This window comes from Phodopus roborovskii, unplaced genomic scaffold (assembly GCF_943737965.1).
Source record: "Phodopus roborovskii unplaced genomic scaffold, PHOROB, whole genome shotgun sequence".
Lineage (NCBI taxonomy): Eukaryota > Metazoa > Chordata > Mammalia > Rodentia > Cricetidae > Phodopus > Phodopus roborovskii.
Genome location: NW_026126517.1, coordinates 50,991,918 through 51,017,266, shown reverse-complemented (window position 1 = coordinate 51,017,266; position 25,349 = coordinate 50,991,918). Strand labels below are relative to the sequence as shown.

General features: G+C 43.8%; 1 protein-coding gene across 1 annotated transcript; it reads right to left on the bottom strand.

The window, feature by feature from the left end:
• Nucleotides 1-649: 649 nt before the first annotated feature.
• On the bottom strand, nucleotides 650-25,349 carry Leo1 (LEO1 homolog, Paf1/RNA polymerase II complex component). Its single transcript, XM_051197960.1, has 12 exons — nucleotides 25,193-25,349; nucleotides 20,893-21,654; nucleotides 18,407-18,511; nucleotides 16,702-16,796; nucleotides 15,531-15,676; nucleotides 14,411-14,495; nucleotides 11,316-11,410; nucleotides 10,723-10,857; nucleotides 9,645-9,780; nucleotides 8,198-8,384; nucleotides 6,077-6,174; nucleotides 650-889 (listed from the first exon to the last, which is right to left on the bottom strand). Exons 1-12 carry the CDS (start codon nucleotides 25,248-25,250, stop codon nucleotides 788-790), a joined length of 2,004 nt encoding a protein of 667 aa, XP_051053917.1. The 5' UTR covers nucleotides 25,251-25,349; the 3' UTR covers nucleotides 650-787.

Sequence of the window (25,349 nt, the reverse complement as noted above, 5' to 3'; positions counted from 1 at the left end):
TGTTCCTGCACAGGACCTGAGTTCAGTTCCCAGCACCCACACCAGGCATCTCACAACCACCTGGAACCTGTGTAGACCAGGCTGGCCTCAAACTCAGAGATCCGCCTGCTTCTGCCTCCTGAGTGCTGGGATTAAAAGGCATGGTCCACCAATGCCAGGCATTTCTATGGTTTTTAATTTTATGAATTTGGATGTTTGGCCAGCATGTTTGTGCACTGTGTGTATATCTGGGCCCAAGGAGAGTGGAAGAGAGCACAGGATCCCCTGGGATAGAGATCACAAGTTGTGAGCCACTATGTGGGTGCTGGGAATCAAACCCTGGCCTCTGGAGAAACAGCTGGTGCTCTTAACCACTGAGCCATCACTCCAGCCCAGGTTTTACTGTTTTAAATCAACCAACTTTGTGATTTTCTGTTAGGGCAGACCAAGGAAACAAATTACTGGGGGGCTTTTCCTGTACTTTACGAACTCTGTGTGAGTGAAAGCGCCTTGCTTTGTCTTGCTCTAGTCATGTCAGGAGGCTTCTTGGTGTGGGATGAGAGGATGGGGTGGCAGAGCAGCAGAAACTCACTAACGTGGACTCTGTAAAATGCTTGCAAAATCAGCTTGCTCCCCCCCCCCCCAAAAGCAGATTTCTTAAGCATAGGGATTTGCTTTTAAATGTTTTATTACAATTAAATTTTCACAAACACAAATTAATTAATCTCAATCAAAATAACTCATGTTTACATCGTATTTATAGACAAGCTGTACAATAAATATATAAAATGCATTCACAGTTTGTACTTCAGTCATCTTCTTCTTCTTCATCACTGATCACATACTTCTTGTGCTTTTTATTTGCTTTGTCGTCATCTTCTGCTTTCCTCTTTCCAGAAGATTCACCTTCCTAAACAAGCAAACACACTTCTCAGTCTCAATGTCAAAAGAGAACATTTCTAGGCAAGTTTACCTAAGTTGAGTGACTCTTTAATAAAGTAACTTAAAAGAAAATCTTGCAGGTACTTGCTTTGACAGCACATATACTAAAATTTGGAATGATACAGGAAGATTGGCATGATCCCTGTCCATATAGAAAAAAAAAAAAAAAAAAAAAAAAAGAGGGCATGATGATGCATGCTTGATTCCAGCACTTGGGAGGCGGATGCAGGCAGATCTCTGAGAGGTATAGACAAGCCTGGTCTACTACAGAGTGAATTCACAGCCCAGCCAGGTCTACAAGTGGGACTCTCTCACACAAACAGTAAAAAAGTAAAAGGACAACTTTGCAGAGTTCAAGCTCAGCAAATTGTCTTCTACAAGGAAACCACTGTAGGCCCAGAAAGCCATAAGGACATGGGCAATGGGCTCTGCTCTAGAAAAGGTTAAGACTCAAATAAGGTTTACCTGGACCAACAAGATGGCTTCTCAGGTATGGCACACATTCATCCAAACACACATACTCTCTTCTCTCTCTCTCTCTCTCATACACAGAACCTCTATGTCTCCCCCCCCCCTTACACACACACACAGTCTCAATCTAAAATGAGGCTTCACTTGTCCTGTTGAACATTTCCCCATGATCAGGTCCATCATCAACAGTATCTCTCCTTTCCCAGCATTCATCTTCTTTTCCATCTAAAATTCATTATTTTAGTAAGTGCCAATTTTTAAAAATAATTTTTGTTTGGATATACTAAAAACCCACATCATAAAGATTTTTGAGAAAATATTTAAAGACATCAAAGGCATATATATATATATATATATATATATATATATATATATATGCATATACATGCAGAGAATCTATTAAAATGACTTAAATTCATCCTGCACGACCCTCCAATAGGAACGTAACTCAGCAAGTTTTCTAAGAAACAACTTCGACAGGCAGAATTGGGCTTCGTATTTAAGTCAACACTCCTTCAATAAACTCTGACACTGGCTAACACTTCAGAATTGTCACAAACCAACCCCTCACCAGAGTTAAAGAAATGATGGCACTGGATTACATGGTCGAGAGGCAGGCTGCTTGCTTAGGATGAGTGAGATCCTGGACCAGGTTACTGGCACCACAAGAACAGCTTCAGTGGACAGACAGACAGCTTGAAAATGAGTTGGGGAAGGCCACAGCATGTTTCCAGATATAAAATGCAAACTGGCATGCCCATGTTTTTCCTGACCTCCATGACAGCCAACACCTGTTTCTTGCCTTTCTATTGCAAATGTATTTTTTACAGACTAGAAGTGCCATAGGAGGATTCAAAAAATTTATGAACCCATACAAGGACATGAAGGTCCTCCTCCATGTACATCCCAGCTGGGAGGGCAGTGAAGTGAGCCCAATTAACAATACTGGAAGGCTGTTGTCCCCAGGATGTGACAAGTTACCTCCTTCTCCACTCCCCAGCCTAGAGCAAACTGAAGTCCTCTCCAGCCCTGTCAGCAAAGGCAATGTTGACTTTGCTTCCTGCTGCAGAATCTTGCAAACACATGACATGCCTGCACATAAACAGTGTTTGTTGTCCAGCTCTAAAGTTCTTTAATGTTAGAGACTAGATTTGAGTAGCAGAAAGAACTTCCATGGTACTTCTAAACATGTATGACATTTTTCTAAAACATCTCAGACAAGGTCCAGCAGCAGCCTGAGGTCAGGACTCTCCTGAGGAAGTCTAAACATTGACAGATCCAGGTCAGGAGTAAATAATAGTGGAAAGCCTGCCAAGACTAACTCCCCCAAAAGCTACAAGCAAGAACAGCACAGGACCCATCCCAGCTCTACAACGGAGCCTTCAGGATGACCTCATTTCATGAAACTAGGCATGCAGAATGCTGCCTTACTGAACAAAGCTAAAACACACATGGGTGAAACAAAAACATTAAGACTGAACTAGCTCTTGATAATGCAGTCATGACTACAGGTTCCAACAGACACGAGCAGCTCACAGATTGTGACATAAGACAGGGCTGCTAGTGGCTTCCAGAAAGAGGCAGAAGAGGGGAGAGAGGACCAGGCCCTTCTAACTAACCCTTCTCAGCAGGCAGCCTGTTGCTAAGTAAGAAGTTGCGCCTCTCCTGCCTTTGCTTTCCAGCTCCATCTGAATCTTTCAACTTTTCTAGTCCCCACCCCATGGAACAGGGAGCCAATAGACAATGCCCCCTGTTTCACTGTCTTTGAAGGAAGGAGATAGGTTTTACTTACTAAAATGGAGGAGTTGGATAAAGCATTCTCCCTTACATTCCTCTCCATTTAGGCGGGGAAGGAAAGGCAGCATTTCCTGTCTAGCTAGATGTCACTTTGTTCCCACACTCCTATCTGTATTTACTACAGTATAGGAACTTTCCCAGGCAGGAAGTATAAGCCGTGCTGGGGAAGTGAGCTGATCTGTCCCAGAGCAATGCAAATGGGACCTAGAAAGTTTGGGCAGCATCCAAATCCAACAATCCAAATTATGATAGACTTTTCTTTTCACCTTTGATTTTAAAGACAGAGTCTCAGATAACACAGCTGGTCTGGAAGGCACTCCGTAGCCTCTGCTTCAGCCCCCCCAAACCTTGGGGCTATGGGTATGAACCACCAGGCCTGGGGTAATCTAGATTTGCTCTTACCTTCAAAGCTGGCATAGCTCCCCCACATCTTAGAAGCATAGGTTCCCACAGGCATGGCCTAAGCTATAGCGATAGGAAGAGGCAGCAGGAAAAGGCTTGGAAGCAGAGGTAAAACACCGCTGTCAGGAAAGCACTCAGAGAGAGTGCTGGGGGGGGGGGGGGGATCAACCAGGAAAAGAAGCTTCTTTAAGACAGAGTTGGAAGGCTTGCACTCTCCCAGCCCAGCCTGCCGCAGGAGGGGCTAACAGGCTTATCTTTTATGAGGACTAAATAGTTCCATGGCACCTCTCAATTTTCACGGTTCTGCTTGCCGAGGAAGAGGATTAAGCATCTGCTTGGAGGAGAGCCCCATTTGCCAACTGTTCATCACACTGTAAATGCACTATTGAGATGTTATTTCTTTTAATTCACAACAAACATGTTGCAGAATGATGTTAACAAATTCTGTCTATAGTAAGCTACTCCCAAGAACATCATGGAATATTAAATGTGGTAATCAACTTTAACATGAGAACATAATTTTGCTTCACATAAGAGTTCATAAAAGCCCAAAATAATTAAAATGGCTCAAAAGCAAAACAGGAAAATATCCATTTCCTGCATTCTGGCCTGAGACTAGCCCTCTCACTGAAAACAGTGAATGATGATTGGTAAAATAAAAGAAAAGCATCATCAGAGGCCAAACTAAGGGAAAGCAGGAAGGCAGAGAGAAGCAAGGTACTGAAACAGGCTCCTCCCCAAAGACCCTGAGCTATGATCATCGACACTGGCCTTCATGCCTTGCAAGGTGGGCAGGACAGGAGACAAGAGCCAAAAGCCTTTTGTGTAAAAAAGGATATAAGTCTAGCACAGTTTCTCTGAGTCATGAGTCTGCAAACTTATAAAAAGTATTCATTTGTGTTGAGTGTGTGTGTGTGTGTGTGTGTGTGTGTGTGTGTGTGTGTGTGTGTGTGTGGTACATATGTACCACAACATGTGTGCAGAGGTCAGAAGACAATCTGGTGGTCAAACCTCTCCTTCCACTATGTGGCATTCACAGATCAAACCTGGTTGTCAGGCTTCGCAGCCAAATCAGCAAGACCTCAGACTGAGAACTCAGCTTCAAGGAGTCCCGGGCAGCTGATACCCTGAGCACCTTGCAGAGACACATGCAAGTCAACCAGGCTGGTTGTGCCTGTAATCTCAGAACTAGCAGGAGGATCAGGAATTCAAGTCAGGCACACTACACAGTGAGTTCAAGGCCTGCTTCAACTACACGTGACTCCAAAACCCAAAAACTAAACCCAAAAATCATCTTTGGAGAAATGAATCAATGTAGACATCAAAAATTCCCATGGAGGGGCTGGAGAGAAGGCTCAGCGGGTAAGAGCACTTGTGGCCCTAGCAAAGGACCCAAATTTTGTTTCCAACACCCATGTCAGGCTGCTTACAAACCTGTAATTCCAGCTACAGCGAACTGGGTGCCCTCTTCTGGCCCCTGTAGGCACCCACATACATGTATACACATACAGAGACACACACAAATAGAAATAAATCTTAAAAAAAAGAAATCCCATTGCTATCAGCTCAGTAAATCAATCAAAATCATTCCAAATGTAGAAAAAAAAAAAGGTACCATAAGATACAGCCAGAAGAAACAGTAGGAGATGCCGTGGTCTGTGTCCCAAAATTCCTATGCTGAAATGCTAACCCCCAAGATTAGGAGGGCTTCTGGAAGGTCAGCCTTGTGTAGCAGTCTTCTGGGATTCAAACATTCTATCCTGCACAAAGTTCCTTCACCAGGAAAGTCAACTCAAAATAGCTTGAGGAAGTACCTGAAACTGACCAGACTCACTACACATGTCCCTACCAGGATGAACAATCAAAGCTGAGTCTCACTCAAGACAAAGTGAAGCTGAGCCACAAAGACTGAGATGAACAGAGCTGCCAGGATTCAGACAAGCCGAGAAGACTCTGAGGCCAGCCCAGCTGGCAGGAAGAAGCAGAAACTAGCTAAGCTGCTGGAAGAATTTTAGAACCTGCAAAGGACACTCCCACCTGCTGAGCTGCCTGCAGGCTGAGCAATGTGCTCAAGTTTCCAGCTTCTGTGAGCTGTCACCATACTGAGTGGGCCTTGGTGATGCAGCTGTCTTTGAGACATTTCTGATCTTTTAAGTAACCCCTCACCCATACTCCTGTAATTCATCCCCAAAGATTACTGGTTCACCAAATTAGACAGACTTCAGTCTGTCATGAGTTCCCTATGTGAGGTGAATAGACTTGTGTGTCTCACCAGGGAAAATTTTTGTCACACAACAATAAGCAGAACAAAGGCAGGGCCTCATGGATGGAATGAGTATTTACACAAATGTGGGCCTCACCCCATGCAACTTGTGGCCTAGGACCTTCATGGAGAACTCATTTATATGTGTCTCAGGGCTCTTTGTCATCCCAGGAACCAAGCCCTAAGTATAAGGTAACCTAAAATGTAGTACATGCAGCTTACCTCATCACTGTTGAGTTTCTTTGCTTTGAGTAATCTTTGAGCCTTGTCTTCTTCCGAGCCCTCATCACTGTCTGAGGAGTAGATTCTAGCGCGTTCCTCTGAAAATGAAGGAATTAGACTGAATCATTTTCACAGACAGTAATCTACTCATTCCTGAATTTTCCTTCCAATAAATACCTTCAGTTCTCTTCTCTCTATACATTTTTCACAGAGGAACAAAATAATTTGTATTTGTTCCATTTTCATGAATGAGTGTGTGATGTATATGTGTGCACACATATGTGGAGGCCTGAGGTGGATGTCAGGAGTCATCCTTGGTCATTCTCCTATCTTATTCAGTGACACAGGGTCTTCATATAAGCCCAGAGCTCACCATTATGACCGGTCTCACTAGCCGGCTTTCTCAGGGTATTCCCTGTCTCAACCTTCCAAAACTGAATTGCAGGCCCCCAGATCACACAGGTTCTGGGGACCTGAGCTCCAGTCTTCATGCTTTTGTGGCAAGTGATTTAACAACTGAGCCTCCTTGGCCCCAGTTTAATTTACCTCACAGCTTTATATATGTTAAAATGAACCAAACCTATTCTTTCCAAATATAATGCCTTCCCAGGTCCCTACATTCTTGCTAGGTGAGTATTATACTGTGATGAGAACCACCGAACTCATCTACCTCGTTTTAATCTCTAGTGAGCTGAATGTTAAATATCCTAATCTTGAATGCATCTCTGACAAAATGTTACAATTAAGATTTTTGTGATGAATAAGCATGAAGAAGGCTGCTGTACTGAATTCTCTAAATAGCTAAGATATAACAGGTCAGATGACCAAATGCAGTCAGATAACGGGGAATTTAGGTGTTTGTAAAACATCACTCAGCCGAGATAAAGCCAGGATGCATGCATCCACATCCTCATAATATGGTACATATGGTTTCCAAAGCTCTGTCAGCATGAATCGGGGAAGGGCTGGATGAACACAAGTGGCACAGCAGTTCTCTAACATGCATTAAGCCCTGAGTTTTATACCCAGTGCCACACAAACCTCATTTCTCATTTTACAGACAGTCTGGCAATGAGAGGTTACTTGCTCAGAGCTGATGAGGTGAGCAAAGTGGCTTTAGGAACATCCATTACTATGTACTGACATCAGCAGCAAGCGCACTCCTTGTTCAATCCTTAGCTCATGTTCTAGGCACCATTAGCACACTGTTTTATCTCAGTTGACACACGAGAAGTTCAAAGAGGTTATGGAACCTTTCAAAAGTCACTCTATTAAAAAGAGGCAGAATCAGCTGAGCACAGTGATACATGCCTGTAATCTACACTAAGGAAGCTGAAGCAGGGGGATTTCAGGAATCCAGGCTGCTTCTGATTAAAACATTATTGATTTTATTTGATGTGTGGGCATTTGTCTATATGTATGTCTGTGTATCATTTGTGTGCCTAGTGCTTGCAGAGGCCAAAAGAGGGCATCCGATTTCCTGGGCCTAGAGTTACAGACAGCTGTGAGCCATTAGTTTCATCAATAAGAGCAGATACATCAGAACACTTAGAGACCAAACAGAATATCATACGTTTGTCTGGGATCCAGTATGCATTGAATCAATGCAAAGCACCTTGAAATAAACACTGAGGGGAGGGGATCTGCAAAACACAGCTTAGAGAAAGCAGGCAGGAAGGCAAAAGAAAGCACATGTGTTCTCCATAACTGCATTTCTTGATAACCCGCAACTTAGCTGAATAAGGTGGTTTATGCCTGGAATACCAGCACTAGAGAAGCTGAGGCAGGAGGGTTGATGAAAGTTTGAGGACAACCTGGACTAGAATGAGACCCTTTCTTAAAACAAAAGCCACCAACCTTTCAAACTGGAAATCAGAAGGGTGAGAGGTAAATTTGCAAGGGGCCTGACGTGTACATCCCTGTAACCCCAAAGCCCAGAAGGCAGGCCAGGGGGACCTATCCAAGGAAAGCCTCCAAAAACAAAACACCTGAAAGGGAGCCTCATACAAGTATAGAAGGACTTCCTCACCGAGACTTGGCAGGAGACACTAGGTCACCCTGACTCTAAGATGTCCAATGGCCGGCAGCATGCTCATGTGCAAGGTGCCACGCCACGCTCACCTCGAATGCCCCCTTTGTATCGGTTTTTGATGGCTGCCAGGCTGATGGACTCCTCGCCTTCCTCCTCCTCATCGTATCGGTCAGGCTCCAGGTAGCTGGCGCTCAGCCCCCTCTGGTGCTGTTTCTCTCTCATGCGGCGCTGCTGTGACTCCCTCCTAATGGAGGCCCTCAGGCGCTCTTCCTCTTTCTGTAAGAGAGCAAATAAGCCAGCTGCTATGGTTTGAAAGTGACCCCAACTTCATGTGCTGGAAACTCAACCCCAGCTAGTTGATTCACGAGTTGACTGGTAAGTTAACAGACTGACTTAACAGACTGACGGGTTGTCATGGGACCAGCCATTGTAGAAGCAAGCTTGCTTTCTCTGCATCGCCATGATTTCCAACACAATGGAATGCAGCAAGAAGTCCCCCCACCCCCACCAGCTGCTGTTCGATTGTTCTTGGACTTTCTAGTCTCCAAACTTTTTTTTTTAATTAATCTTATTTATTTAGTTGGGGGGGGGGGCAGAGGCCAGCTTACAGGAGCTGGTTTTATACTTCTACCATGTGGATGCTGAGGATTAAACTTGGGTTGTTAGGTGTAAGTGAAATAAATTTCTTGCCTTGTTTTTCCAACAAGATCTTAGCATACACCTGGCTGGCCCAGAACTCATAACCAAAGAATGACTGAGGCTCTAGGTTTAATCCTCAATACCGTAAAAAAAAAAAAAAGTCCTTACACAACTCTGCAAGACTCTGCTTTAGGTTGCCTTTGCTCGTACTGCTGTACCTCCTCCTTAGCCTGCTGAGTCTGACAGGATAAACTAGTGTAGCTGACTTAGTGGTATTTGACATCTGAAAAGTCATGTATTTCAGTGACCAGTTTGTGGGACAACAGCATGCATCTATTTTATTACCATCCCCACATCTTGATAAATGCTTAGGAAATTAACCTAGCCTATGTCACAGGAAGAAGGAAGAGAAGTTCAATAAGAGATAATAAACAGAAGAGCACACAGTTTGGGCAATCTGTTCTTTTTGTTTTTTAAGACAGTGTTTCTCTGTGTAGCCTTGGTTGTCCTGAAAGTCGATCTGTAGACCACACTGGCCTCAAACTCACAGAGATTCATCTGCCCCTGCCTCCCAAGTACTGGCATTAAAGGTGTGGACCACCACCACCTACCTGGCTACAATCTGTTTTTTTTTTTTTTTTTTTTTTTTTCCTTTTCTTTTGTTTTTTGGGTTTTTCTTGATTTTATGTGTCTGCATGCATGTATGGGGGAGGGTGTTGGGTCCCCTGGAACTGGAGTTACAGACAGTGGAGAGCTGTCATGTGAGTGCTGGGAATTGAACATGGTCTTCTCCCTGGAAGGGCAGTCAGTGCTCTTAACTGCTGAGCCATCTCTTTAGCTCCCACAGTTTGTTCTTAGTACACAAAAAGACTCCCCCAGGAAGTTTACCCAACATACCTTAATCATCTCTGTGCGCTGGCACTCAGGGTCACGACCAGCCATCGGTAAGATTCTAATCTTCTGTGTCTTTGAACATCTATCTGCAAGTGACAGAGTCATCTTCCTGTGTGTGGCACTGTCTGTAGAGTGAGGCCTGTGGGAATGAACAGAAATCCCCCAGTTTATGAATATATTTGTGAGCCAGTCATACCCACATCACAAAAAACACCAAGACAGCAGCTATCTTCTAGTCAAACAAGAGGCACAACCACTAAATCACATATTCTACTTGAAGGACTGTGGGCTTTCCTTTCTCTGGCTCAGTGGGACAAGAAAGTGAAAGAGAGAAAGCTGGGGTGAAGGTGGCTTATATAGCACGACCACCAGAGTCAGGAGACAGCCAGACGCCAGCATGTTAATGGACAGACACTGTGCTTGCACATCACCCTGCATATGACTTGTCACAGCTTCCCCATGAGCTAATCCCACAAAATGAAAGCTGTCAAAGGTCACACAAGGAGAAACAGACATAGGCCAGATCAGATCCCAAAGCCTAGTTTAAGCATTACCAGTCTAAAAGTCGGTGCTCCCTAGAGATTAAGTATCACCCAGGAAGGGGGTCTGTTTATCTTCAAGAAGAAAGCACAGTGCCCTCACCAGTGCCCAGGGTGTCCTGTTTTCCAGGAGGACACATTCCCACAAAGGTCTGACTGCAACAGCACTAGGCAATGGGACAGACCCAGGATTCACATCCCCCAGCTCAGTGCCTTTCCCCTGACAGTAGCATACACAAGCCCTGATTATTAGTTTGTCTCCAGGTCAATTTTTACTGAAAAAAAAAAGGGTACATTTGACCAGCATAGACACAAACACTTTAGCTCTCCTGGAAAGACAGTAGTCACTAGAGCTGATACACCAACACTCTGTTTTACATCACAGCCTCTCACAAGCTTGGCTGGAAGAACCCGGCTCCCAAGAAAGCAGCCTCTGCTCCAGAAACAAGCCTCCAGAAGCAAGAACTAGCTCCTGGACTGTGCTGGAGTCCATCACAGGGACCAGGCATCGAAAAACAAAGGACATTACTAAGGGCACTTACCTGAAGGTGAGCTTCGTTTTAAAGACGGCCTGTCCCTGCAGCCCAGTGCCTTGTCTTATGAAAAGATGGTTGTGATCACCCTGCAGTGGAGCTTTGTACACATCAAATACTTCATTCCCTAAATGCAGGGACATGCTGGAGAGAAAGAAACACTTTGCATGTGAAAAGCTAAAGGCTTTTAAGCTCTCCAGCTTTACTTTCCTAAAAATGTGATGCAACCAGTTTCCCTGTTTATACAAAGTGCAGGAGGAAAGACACCATGATGGAAGAAACTGACTTCCCTGAAGTTACATCTGCTTTGGTTCAGGCCCTGCCTCTACCTCATTCCCAGTGAAGGATACTTTTCCTCCCACTGTGAGTAATATAAATGGAGTTGAGGGGAGGGGTTAAGATTCTAAACTCACATTAGGTTATTGTCTCCCATCAGATCCAACAACCTCCAACTATCATTTCTCTTAGGCTTTCTCTGCAATCACAAGGAGTAACTAATGAGATTCTGTAACCAGAGCTGGCTCCTGAGTAAGGTCAAAGCCCCGTGACATTCTCTTTTCCCAACTGTTCTGGGTGCTTAATGCCAGGCATGCGGCACTCACCTTCCATCTGACCACTTGACTATCCGAGCATTGCTTTCTTTAATTTCATTTCCTTCTTCATCTCGGCGCACCCTCCATCTTATTGTATTTTCTACCTGTTTTAAAATACAAAACCTTAGAATTCCCCTCCAGAGACATGCAGTCAAAGAATAAGCATAAGTAGGTACGGGACAGAAAAATAGACAATGGTGAATCCTCTTGGGTTAAATTAAGAGCAGGGATAAAAGAAGTGGTATGATGACGACAATAGCCCACAGCCAGAGCATTTGCACAGACACAAGAAAAACTCTGAGGCACAGCAGACAAAGCTTGAGCCTCAAAGAGGACTTTGGAGATAAGACACATATGTAGAGGAAGTAGTCTTGCAGATATAAAAACCAGTAAAAGTGAGACCTAAATACTCTGCCTACTGGCCCACTGAGCCAGGGAAGGCCCCTCCCCACACACATATGGGGACTTATCACCTGCAGGATGGAAAAATGCCAGACAGATCAGAAAATGAGTAACTGCTATGGAAATTAAAAACTTGTTGGGCCTTCCAGGAGAACACAACACATTAAATGCCTGCCTTTGTCATGCCACATCCAGGAAACATACTAAAATAACAGTAAGGGGGGGGAGAAGTACACTCATCCACAAGGACTAAAAGGATGAAAACAACCCAGGTGTTATGGCGCAGGTCTGTGTTCCAGCCCACAGGATGCTGCAGAAGGAGGACTGTGGGTCTGAGTGCAGCCTGAGCTACAAAGCAAGGCCCTGTATAAAGCAGCAGGGTTGGAATGAAGATGAAGATGGCAATAAGGAGAAGCAAACATCCCAAGTCCATGTGTGGCATGTGAATGCTCACACACACACACACACACACACACACACACACACACACACACCATGTATTTCATTTTTTAAAATTTAAGAAATTGCTGGGCACACCTTTAACCTCAGCACTCAGGAGGCAGAGACAGGTGGATCTCTGAGTTCGAGGCCAGCCTGGTCTACAGAGCTAGTTCCAGGACAGCCAGGGCTGTTATACAGAGAATCTCTGTCTCAAAAAACAAAACAAACAAGCAAAAAACAAGAAAGTAAAACTACCTATCAATATTTCTGTTTTCCCTCTTATGTACAGCAGGTTAGTGTGCTAGCTGGTTTTTTGTCAATGTGACTCAAGTAAATCTGGCAAGAGGGACTCTTAATTGAGAAAATGCTTCCATCAGATCGGCCTGTAGTTAAGTCTGTGGGCATTATCTTGATTAACGACAGATATAGGAGGGCCCAGCTCACCCTGGGCACCACCATTACTGGAGCAGGTGATCCTGAATTGTATAAGAAGCATGCTGAACAAGCCATGAGGACAGGGCCTGTAAGCAGCATCCTACGGTGGCTTCTGCTTCAGTTCCTACCTCCAGGTTCCTGCCCTGACTTCCTTTAGCGATGGACTTTGATATGACAGTGTAAGATAAATGAACCCTTTCCTCCCAAACTTCTTTTTGATCATGCTGTTTTATCATAGCAACAGAAATTCTAAGACAGTTAGCTACATATAAATATATGAACATGTATATAGGTATTGTCTTAGTTACTTTTATATTGCTGTGATAAAATACCATGACCAAGACAAACTATAAAAGAAAGAACTTAACTTAGGGCTCACAGATTGAGAGTCAGGGTTCATGCCACCATGGTAGGAAGCATGGTAGCAGGTAGACAGCAATGCACTGGAGCAGTAGCTGAGAGCTCACATCTTCATAAACAAGCACAAGGCAGAGAACAGACTGGGAATGGTGTGGGCTTCTGAAATCTCCCTAAGCAGTTCCACCAACTGAGGACAAAGTAGCTAATATATGAGCCTATGAGGGCCATCCTCAGTCAAACCAGCATAGGCATCATCAACTGAGAAGATGCTCCTCAGTCAAACCAGCATAGGCATCATCAACTGAGACGATGCTTTGGAAGATGTCTTTGAGGGTGCACTATGAGGTCTCTTTCTACAGGAATGAAGCACATGGAAGTACTTCTAAAGACACAAAACCTCAGAGAGCCACACAGCTGGTTCCCGGCTCATTAAAGAACTTAACTGTGCCACCAATTAACTCTACAACTGTTCACCTAGTCTCAACCATCACTCAAGAAACAAATCTAGGGTCACTTTCAATCACACCCCAGGAGCCCAGAGGAGAGCTACCTATTTTAAACACCGATACTTTACTCCAAAGCACTTGAGATTTTAGAGCAAAATATTGATGTCTAAACTATGATGGCCACACTGGAACGTACAGTGGGTACACTGATACTCATTGCTGCACCATGACAGAAAATGGAAAAACTCCAAAAGGAGTAAAGACCTACCATGTTCATTTATATAAATGATGGAAATAACGAGAAGCAGAAAAATGAAGTCTGAGGCATTAAAATGGCCATGAGAAATTAATTCTGCCAACTCTAAACCAACACACACACATTCCACGCAAATAACACTGACAGATGAGCCAGCAGTGCAAAGACAGTGAAGGGCAGAGCAAATAATTCCAAACCATCAGTCCAGACCTAGCAGTTGTATGACCTCAAGCAAATCACTGGCATTTTCACGCCCCTCCTCCTTTCCTGACCTCCATCTCCACAGTGGTTATTGACAGCTCTAGACACTTGTGCCCTTGACAGGGACCATCTTCACCAATGTTACAAAGACACTTAGGAAGCTGTCCCATGTGGTGAGGATGGTGTTACTGGGAATGCAGAAGCTCAAAGTCAAGTCTGGCATGCTGGCTCATGCCTGTAACCCCAGCATTCAGGAGGTGGAGGTAGAAAGAGCGTGTGTTTAAGGCCAACTTGGGCTACATAGTAAGACTCTGCCTTAAAATTTTTTCAAAAAAGCCTAAGCTGCAAGAGCTCAGGTTTAGTCCCCAGGCAGCAATGTCAGGGACTGAAGATGCAGCTCCATGAAGAATATGCAGAGGCCCAGGATTAGATCCCGAGCAGCAAAAGAATTCTGAGAAGACAGATGATTAGTCAGGCTGATAGAACAAGAGACACAAGACCATCTGTAGAGCTCAAGGCTTAGCTTAGTGTCCCCAGATTCCCTCTGTAAAAGTGAGTGGTACCTTCAGTTTTAACCTGGTTCTCCCTTCTTCATCCAGCATCTCTTCATCTTCAAATTCGTCCTCATAATACTGAGGATCAAAAGGCCTAAAGGTGTTTTTAAAATAAGCTATTAATTTTATAAAGAGCACTGCCATGTTGCAGTTATAGTTATCATGACCTATTATATCAAAAATCATAACTTTAAAAACCACAATGCTCAAAAATAGTTTGAAGCTCAACTTGAAAGTATTCGGGGGGGGGGGGCAGAGAAGGAGGGGAGAGAGTGTGAACTAGGATTGACATGTAAAACAAGCTTGTTTCAAATTTAAATTTAATTTAAAAAAAGGGAAAAAAGTATTAAAAATATGCTAAAGTTTAAAATTTTATGCTGTTATTACTTGAAATAAATTATAAACAAAGTTAAACATTGCAAACAGCAGATATGGTGGTATATACTTTTAATGCCAGTACTTGGGAGGCAGAGGCAGGCAGATCTGTGAGTTCCAGGTTAGTCTGGGCTACATTAAAAAAAAAAAAAAATTCTCAACTTTTCATATTATAAGTCTTCCAAAGAAAAGACCACATACAGTGTATCTGCCAACATCATTTTCCTGGGAGGAGGGGATATGAAAATTACCCAAGACTTTGAGTATTAACTTAGGAATCCTCATCAGCTGTTTCACCCTTAGAGTCCTAGTGTGACAATTCTGCTACAGTGGCCAGGAGCTCTCACTGCTTCTCACTACAGGAGTTACTAAGTATCTTAGGGAGTCCATGTCCCCTCATTCATAAGAGAGTATCAAACTGCTAACAACAGCCACAATCAGGGAGTCTCCCTAAACACTAGGCCATGCTTTTGTAGCAGGATGCTTGATTTACTTTTCAGACATATAAATGTTAATCAACTCAATGAAAGAAAGAAAATACATTCACATATACCCACATAATTCTTTTCTTTGTTTCTCTGTGTAACAGTCCTTGGCTATCCTGAAACTTTGTAGACCAAACTGGCCTCTAAATCACAAAGGCCCACCTGCCTCTGCCTTCCAAGTGCTGGGATCAAAGACATGCACCACCACCACCTGGCTAATACTCACATTATTTCTAGCCAACACCCAGAAGACATCTTGATTTCCTTACCTGGGCTCTACACTGAGGAAGTTGGGCAGTTTAACAAAATATAAGTCGTTTCCTAAGTCAGTGTTTACTTTGGGGATTTCTACTTCTATTCTGGTCTCAGGTATTGGCTCCTCCTCCTGCTGGTCCTGAGGCAAGCCGTTTTCATCCTAGTGCAAGAAGGCAGAAGGTTAGAGCTATGGGGACCAGGTGTCAGCCCAGTTAGAGCTCCACATTGCATTACTCAGGGGAGCAAGAAACACAGTTTGGTTTTTATTACTATGTTCTTTGTGGTTTTTACTTTGTTCTTTGTTTCATTTGAGACAAGATCTCACTCTGTCATTCAGGCTAGCCTAGAACTTACAGAAATCCTCCTGCCTCAGCCTTCCAAGTACTGGGATTACAAGTATGAGCCACCATGACCAGCAAGAACCAAACTGAGATATTATCTTAGGGCTAATGTACCCTCAGTCTTCAGCACTATTCATCTATCTGCAGAACATCTCAGGAAAAGCAAGACAAGGCTGGCTGTGTCAGTACAGAGCATTGTGATCTAGTACCTTCCAAACGGTCACTAACAGAAATATTCTATCAGTCAGCACCTACACAGTCATTCTAATGGCATCAGAGATTATCACCACAGGGTGAGTCTGAGATCAGCTTGGGCCACATAGCAAGGCCTTGTTTCTAAAACTTTAAAAAATTAAAAAGAAAGGAATGAAAGAAAAATAATTAAGACAGTACCCATTTATTTAAAAATTTATTTAAAGTTCATTGATGTGAGGGTGTCAGATCCCCTGGAACTGGAGTCACAGACAATTGTGAGCAGCCATGTGGGTGCTGAAAATTGAACTTGGGTCCTCTGGAAGAGCAGGCAGTGCTCTTAACTGCTGAGTCATTGCTCTAGCCCTGACAGCATACTTTTATTTGCATGAATAAGAAAAACAATAGAGTGAAAGGTTCTCAAATGCCAGGTCCTCATGATCTCAACCTGTGGCACAGGACCACCTCATGTGAGCCGCAGCCACATCTACTCCTCCTTGGAACCAAGTTTCCTACAGGCCATCATCTACTTACTGCATTTTCATACAACAATCCAGTTAGCGACTTCCTCTTCCTAGAGGAAGAGACCCTTCACCTCGGAGACTTTGTCTCACTTGAATATGGGCCAGCTCAAGCTAGTACTCTGACTTACCACAGGCTGTCCTGGGGTAGGGGGCTTATCTTCTCCGTCACTCCCTGAAGAGATGTCATCTGCACCTCCAAACAGATCCATGGTTCCATTATTGTCTTCAGTGCAGAAGGAAAAAATATAGTGTTAACAACCATTCTTCACTTTACTAGTCCCAAGAGTTCTGGGCCAGCTCCAGGAAATGGCACAAGCCTAAGTCTGTAGCATGTGTGTGCAGAGACAGGCTCAAGCACAGGAAGCTCCTCTTCTTCCCTCCATCTCTGTATCCTTCTTCTGTTTTTCCCTTACTGTCCAGGAGCCAGTTATTTCTCTCAGGCTAGACCCTCAAATGTGGGCTAATACATTCTATGTCAGAGTTACATATCTGTGTCTAGCCAGGCAGACACAGGCAGAACATCGCTGAGGCACCCATCAAAACAGCAAATAAACAAAAAGAAGAGTGGTCAGAGAGCCCTCTGTTTAAAACTGAGATTATAGAAATTAGAATTACTGGTAAAGGTACGATCTGGGACAAAGAACAAAATTGCTGGGCAGCAAGGCAAAAGTGAACAGAGAACTGAAGTTCATTATATGATAAAACAGGAACATGGCCGTGCCTACCCGCTCCCTCAGTATTCCCTTAGCTCATATCACCATCCAATTACTTTACCTGTGAGGTTTACTTGTCTCATCAATCTGCACACCTAGGCACCGGGTGGCAAGTTCAAACATGGCTATACTCCCAATGCCTAGAACTGTCCCAGTATACAGCAGAGCCTCAAAAAAACATCAGTGAACAAGATGACACAGCCTACTTAATTCCCACAACTCTGTAAAGAGGGTCTGCATCACCCCCATTTTATATCTTAAAAAACAAGCAATAATTTGAAGGACCAAACACAGCAGGTCATCTGATCCTAAAGTGCACTCATGGAACTACTAAGCAGACATTTAAGTAAACCCGTGTTTGCTATTTTGTATAGGTTCCTTTTTTTCTATAGTTGACCCTCTAAACTCTGCCTTAGTTACTGTGTTCCTTAAGATGATTTCTCCAATTACCATGCAGCATAGCAACAGTTGCACACAGTGAAGCATCCATCACAATTGTGTCTGCTGTAACTTTTTTTTCTGTTGTTGTTTCTTTGAGACAGGGTTTCTCTGTCCTGGAACTGGATTTATAGACCAGGCCAGCCTAAAACTGACCGATATCCACCTGCCTCTGCCTCCCAAGTGCTGGGATTAAAGGTGTGTGCCACCACCGCCCATCTGGCCTGCTGTAATTTTCATACTAACATCTTCACTGAGTGGCCATCTGCCGTTGGCAAACTGTTACAGAGATGAACATGTACATCCTCCTTTACAACAACCTTAACTCTCATTTATATGAATGAGCTCTCAGTGTAACCCAGTCAAAAGACCACTCACTCCTTCAACTAATATTAAACTGCTAAAGTCTGAGAACAATAAGATAGTCTAGGACTATCCTTATTCACACTGAAGGAAGGCAGTGTCACTTCCTAATGGACCAGAGGCTCAGTCCTCCGCCCCCATAAAGTCACTCAAACTGTAAACAAAGAAACAGCTCCTTAACTGTGTGAGCTGCAGAGTACACTGAACACATACACACAGCTTTCTGTGAGTCATGCAGTCTCCAGGGTTGGGAGTACACCACAGTTAAAAGCACAGAGTTAGGAGCTAGACACGGGCACAGAAGAAACAGAAGGGCTACCTTTGGGCGCCTCAGTGTCACTCTCCGCTTCTGAATCAGATGGAATTGCATTCTTGCGTTTCATTCGTAAGACTTCATCTTCACTGTCACTGCCTCTGCCAGACTCTAAAAGAGCAAAATCAGAAAATGTGCATAAGCACATCCAAGCTTTACAGAGAAACTGCAACATTCCTGCAATGTAATCCGGTTCATCAGGGAATAAAAAAGGATGATTATATGTTAACAATTTGTATCAGTATAAAATGTATTATGCTAAGTCAAAGAAGAAAACCTAGCCTGGCAGAGACAGTTCCTGTAATCCTAGAACTAATGAGACTGCAGCATAAGGAGACAAAAGCAAAGGGATAGAATTGATCAGTAGCTGATGAGGTTAGGTACAGGCAAGGGATGTGGCTATGAAATGTGTCTCATAACATGCTGTCCTGTATCATGAATCTATAAACATGTCAACACTAATTAAACTGCACACAAACAAAAGGGTGGAGGTATAGCTCAGTTGTAGAGTGTGTGTCTTACATGGCCAAGACCCTGGGTTATCCCATCACAGAAAAAAAAAATTACAATGAGGAAAAAAAGCTGGGTGTGGTGGTGCATGCCTATAATGTTAGCAGTTCAGAAGCAGCAGCAGAAGGAGGGCAGCAAAGTCAAGGTTAGCCTGGGCTATACAATAAACTCCAGGCTGACCAGGGATATGCAGAGAGGCCCTGTCTCCAAAACCAACAATACAAAGTCAACCTTACCATACACACATACACACACACACACACACACACACACACACACACACACACACACACACTCCTATACTTTGTACTTTGGCTGGAACTTGTTATGTAGACCAGGCTGGCCTTGAACTCACAAAGATCTATTTCCATCTGCCTTCCAAGTGCTGGGCCATGTATTAATTTTAAAAAATAGTTGATTTATGAGTTCACAACTAGCCTATGCTAAACTACAAGGTCCTGTCTCCAATAAATTTTTTAAAAGAACTTGGATTTCTAAAACTAAAAACTTTTCATAGAGATGAGAAAATCTGTATTGAAATTTATGATTAAATTATACACATTATAGAAGACAGGCAAAACTGTGAGAAAGAGAAATCTATGATTATTTTCTAGATTTCTAGATAGTGTAATTATTTCCCTTAAAAACTTAATGAAGAGCCGAATGTGGTGGCACAAGCCTGTAATCCCAGCACTTGGTAAGCAGAGACAGTCTGGGCTATGTGAGACCTTGTCTCAAACAAAACAAAAAAGAAGATTCTCTCTGATCTGTTCTTGAATTACTTTGCCAGTATTGTATGAGCATTAAACATTCTGATAACTTCATGAAGAATCCTATTCTGAACTAGTTACTAAATACTTACGGAGCCCTATGCACAGTCTAGGCAATTTATACCCATATTGGGAAATACCCTGCCCTCTTCTAAAAAAGAAGTCAGAATGTGGTTCTGAATGCCCCTCCTGAGATATTATAGGGGTAAATCTCCCTATTCCTGGGATAGAACCAAACTGTAATTTAACTTGTCCAGTCACCTACAGACATGAAGCAATCCACTGGCCACTTTGGAAAGACTTCAACCTAACTGGGGTGACTTATAGAATGCAAAGTCTAAAATATTTTCAAATTCTATATGAAGAATACTGATTAGAGCTGAGTAATTTAACTGACAATTATAAAGGGGACCCAGAGACAAAAATCAGGTTACTGTGCTCTGCTGTCCTTTGACCTCCACCCACTTGCCACGACACATGAATCCATACACACAACCATTATTACATACAGACACACACAGACACAGACAGACACGTGCACACACACACACAAATTCTAAGATGGAACATGGTACCCACATCTCAGTACTACTGTACGGGATAGTTCAATGATGACATCAGTAACTGCAGGCAAATCTGTTGCATGTGTGCTTGTTAGTTACCCAGGACCCAGGAAAATGGAACCAACTCAATTCATCTGGCTTCTCTAACACCATACTCTAAGACTCTTTAGTACTTTTCTCTGATCCAGTCAGTTTATGAATGAATGGGGAAGATGGTGAAAACAAATGGAAATTTAAAGAATGCAGGGAGAGTTAAAGCTTAAAAAGGTGAAAATAAAAGCATAGGAGAGGAGAAAACAAAAATGAAAAACAGGATTGTAAAGATGGGAATACAGGTAATGGAGAGATGACTCAGTGGTTAAAAACCAGCTGCTCTTCCAGAGGACCCGGGTTCAAGTCCCAGCAACAATGCAGTGCTCACAACCTGCTGTAACTCCAGTTCCCGGGGACCTATCGCCCCCTTCTGGCCTCCATGGGCACTGCATGCATGCGGTGTACAAACACACATGAAGGGAACACACCCATCCATTTAAAGATTTAAAAAAAAAAAAAAAAAAAAAAAAAAAAAACCTTTAGGAAGAAACAAGAAGGGGGAGTGGCTGCACCCAGATGTTTCTACTGAGCCGCACAAATTCCCGTGAATCTTTACCTGACTTCTGGTCTTGCTCCTCCTCATCATCTGACTGCCTTCGATCTTCATCTGATGCTTGTGGCCTTTCGTCATCAGAGTTCTGCATCTTCTCCTCATCGGACACCTGTGGCCGGTCCTCATCGTCTGAGTTCTGCTTCTCATCATCATTATCAGAAGCTGCAGGGTGCTCGTCATCAGAATTCCCCTTTTCCTCCTCAGACAGCTGTTGTCTGTCATCATCAGAAAGCTGGGCCCGGTCCTCATCGTCTGAGTTCTGCATCTTCTCCTCGTCATCGTCCGAGTTCTGTAGCTTATCGTCATCAGACCCTTGCTCCCGGTCCTCGTCGTCAGAGTTCTGCATCTTTTCATCGTCTGACTGGTCGCTCTTATCTTCTCTGTCCCACTTTTCATCATCTGACTGGGCCTTTTCAGAACCTTCTGCCTCTGAGTGATGGCTCCCGTCATCTGATCTGTGACCCTCATCATCTTCATCGTTGTGGGCTTCAGATCCACTGTGCTGATCTCCATCAGAGGGCTCATTATCCTCGTGGTCAGATCGCTCAGATGCCTCTGACCTGTTGTCTGACCCTTCAGAGTGATTGTCGCTGCCACTGTGGTGGGAGGCCCCCTCCTCTTCACTGTCGTCTCCAAACAGTTCCTTGTTACTGGGCTGTCCTGAATCACCTCTTTCGTCTTGGTCACTTTCGCTGCCAGAGACATTACTGCCAGAAGCACCGTTCTCCTCCTGGTCAGAGTCTGAGTCAGACCCAGAATCAGAATCTGTGGGATCGTGCAAACACAAGGTGGCGTAAACAAAGTCAGAAACTAAAAGTCCATCTCCATTTTCTAAGAGGCAACTGGCAACACTGATTACCAACTGGCAACACTGGCGGAGCTAACTTTCTCAGTGTCCCAGAGGCAAAGGAGTTTCAAGAACCAGGAGAATGCTCAGTTAAGAAAAATTAGCAGACTCCCAGTAAACAAGCATATTAGCCCATACTGGTAAATCCATGTAATCAAGCACAGCAGCCCACTATAATCCAGCAACTCAGGAGGCTGAGGCAAAAGGATCAACTCAAATCTGAGGCCAGCCTGGGCTACACAGTAAGTTACAGGCCATCCTAGGCTACAGCATGAGACCCTGTCTAAAAAAGCTGAAATAAATAAATAAATAATGTAGACCTCTTCATGTTTTCCCTTACCCAGTCCCACCCCTCACCGCCTAGTTCATCCACACGAAAAAGTAAACAGTCCTACACTTCTGGTACAGGTACCATTGGAACCAGAAATAGTGCAGAAAGAGAAAAGATTAAAAAAAAAAAAATGAACAGAGCTTAAAAGCATAAGCAGAGAAAAATACTGTATAAGTACACCACATATACATTAATTATATTAATTATGGAATCCTAAAAGATAATAAAAGCTAAAGAAATAATGACCCAAATTTGATGAATCTACCCATCCAAGAACTTCAATGAATACCACACTGAAAAAACTTAAAGGGATCCATACCTAAACATATCATCAAGTTATCAAAGAATCATGAAAGCAGCAAGATTGTCTCATACAAGGGATCCTCTAAAAGGATGACAGCTTATTTTTTTCATCCCAGCACTTGGGAGGCAGAAGCAAATGCAGATGGATCTATGGGGGTTCTAGGCCAGCTTGGTCTACAGAGCTATAGTTCCAGGACAGCCAGGGCTGTTACACAGAGAAACCCTGCCCCAAAAAACAAAAACAAACAAAACGCAGAAGCAAAAACAGGCATTCAAATGTTGAAAGAGAAAGACTGTCAGACAAGAACACCTTTATTTTTCTTTTTATGGTGTTGACAACAGACCCTGGCAGGTGCTAGTCAGGAACATGACCCCCCGAGCCATGATTCAGCACGACTTAGACTTTTACAACTTGCAAAGAAAATTTAATAATTTAAAGGACTTAATGAATCACAGGAAAACTAGAAATTATTTTGGGATGAATGAAAATGATAGCATTACACCAGTTCTTAGGGAACAAAAGGAAAAGCAGTGTTGCTCAAAAGAAAATGCATAGTCACAACCACCTACATGAAAAAGAAACATCTCAAATCAACTACCTACCTTTACAACATAAGAGCTCAGAAAAAAGAAAATAAAGCCCAAGCCAGGGTGGTGGTGGCTCACACCTTTAATTCCAGCATTTGGGAGGCAGATACAGATGGATCTCCTGAGTTTAAGGTCAGGGTGGTCTACAGAGTGAGTTCCAGGGCAGCCAGGGCTATGTAAGAAATCCTGTCTCAAAAAACCAAAACAAGAAAAGGAAGTCCAAAATAGCAGCAGCAAGGGAATAGCAAAGAAAATAAAATTGAAAAACAGTGAAGAGTCAATAAAACCAGAAGCTTGTGGGTTTGTTTTTCCCATCATATAGGTTCTTGTAGTCTTAGTTGGCCTGCACCTGGTATGTAGACCAGGCTGACTTCAAACTTGTGCCAACCCTCCTGCCTCTTTTGAGTGTTAGGATTACAAGGACGCACCATCATCATGCCTGGCTACAAGTTTATTCTTTAAAAACTAATAAAATTAAAACTTTAGACAGATTGTCCAAGAAAAACAGTATAAGACTCAAATTACTTAAGTCGGGAATGGGAGTAGGGATGTCATTATTGGCCTTACAGAAACAATGATTTAAAAAAATGCTAGAAACCTAGATACATTCCTTCTAAGGTCGAGAACAATATCTACTTTTGCAACTCCCATTTTATAAGGAAAGTGCTAGCCGGAGCAAGTAAAATACACAGGTAAGAGAAAGAAATAGTAAAACTGTCTCTAATCACGATGGCATGGTTTCACATGTAGAAACCCCTAAAAGTCACAAAAACTATTACAGCTAATATATTAGCTGTGGGATAGCAAGAAGACACAAGATCAACTCACATTAGAAATAAAAAAAATATGAAACAACTAGTAGCTGGGAGTGGAGGTACATATATGTAGCACCAGCACTCACAGAGGCAGGAGAATCAGGAATATAAAGTCAACACAGGCAACATTCACAGCAGATCCTGTGAAGAAAGAGGAGAAATGGAAAGGAAGGAGGAGGGGAAGGCAGATAAGCAGGCAGGTCCACCAAGTACCCATTCCAACTATCACACCCATTCCAACTTCAAGAAAGAGCCATTGTCAAGGACAGCATACCAGACCTGGAAGTAAATTTTAGAGCACCCACTAACGTAAAGAAGAAAACTGTAATGACCTTAAAATAAGTTTTCAAAAGGAAGAAAAGATAGAATTGCCATCATCTCTACACACCACTTCCCTGTGACTTGTGTTGACACAGGGTGCATTCACTAACAATTGGTCTATTCAACTGTGCACCCAAAAAGCACTAAGCCAGCAAGATAGCTCGAAAATCATCGTTATTTACTGAATGAATGAAATGAAAACCTCACGGAAGACGAAGAGGCAAGAATAAACAAAGAGAAACTACTCGAAAAAGTTGTGGGGTGGGAATTTGTACAGAGAGATTCCAGGCTTATCCTGATTAGAGCTCTCACAGTAGAATTCAGGTCTCTGTACTTGTACCTACTGCTCCCTTCGCTACAGTAATTACATATAAACTGGAGCTGATGAAAACTGGGGAGGGGCAAGGAAAAGGACACTTATACGGGCTAATTTGGGCCCCGGGAAGGCAGCAAGAATTCTCAAGTTGGTCTTGGGTCTTTCCTCATCCCAAATTACGTCTATTCATATCTCAAATTCAAATATTCATAGACCTGTGCTAGAAGTGCCTCCATGCACCACATATTTCATTCATTCATCATCAAATCATCTGTCACTTCTCTCCAGACACCCCACAAGCTTCCCGATTCTTACACCACAGACAAGGTTTTTCTGAACTGGCTCTCCAAGGGCACTCATCCCCAGTGCGTAGTCCGTCTATACAGCTCCACCCTGACCCCCCCACACCCCCAGGACCCTTCATGATTATCTGCAGTCCCCCATCATCTCACTGTTTCGACTCAGGAGGGCGTTATCAGGCCTGATGAACGCTGAACAGGTCTCCACCTACACCCTGCCACCCCTCATTCGGCCAGGCGTGCACAGCGGGGCACAGCCCACACGTCCTCGGACTGCACCCTCCACGAGCCCAAGCTGGCCCCTGGCCCTCGAGGCTCAGACTCCGCGCCCGTCTCCCGGGAGAGGCTGGCACCGCCCGGCATGCAGGGGGCGCTGGGCAAGAGCGTGGAAGCACCACGGTGCCCGGCGGCGCGCCTCCGGCCGGAAAGCAACTCCGCACCCCGTGCGCCCATCCGAGGAGCCCGCCCGCCCGTCCGCCGCACCTTTGCGCTCCGCCTCGCTCTCAGCTTCGCTCCCGAAGAGATCCTCCATATCCGCCATAGCAGCTCGGTCCGCGGCCTTGGCCTGGACGAGTCGAGCCTACTTTACGGCCGGAGCCGACCGAACACGACAGTGTCGTAAAGACCCGCACAAAGGCCT

Bases quoted from the DNA above. Each gene is read 5' to 3' on its own strand.
- Leo1 (XM_051197960.1), bottom strand. From the start codon at position 25,250: ATGGCGGATATGGAGGATCTCTTCGGGAGCGAAGCTGAGAGCGAGGCG. The intron at 21,655-25,192 runs GTGCGGCGGACG...ACGATCCCACAG, and splicing joins GAGCGAGGCGGAGCGCAAAG to ATTCTGATTCTGGGTCTGAC. The intron at 16,797-18,406 runs GTAGCCCTTCTG...TCTGCACTGAAG, and splicing joins TGACACTGAGGCGCCCAAAG to ACAATAATGGAACCATGGAT.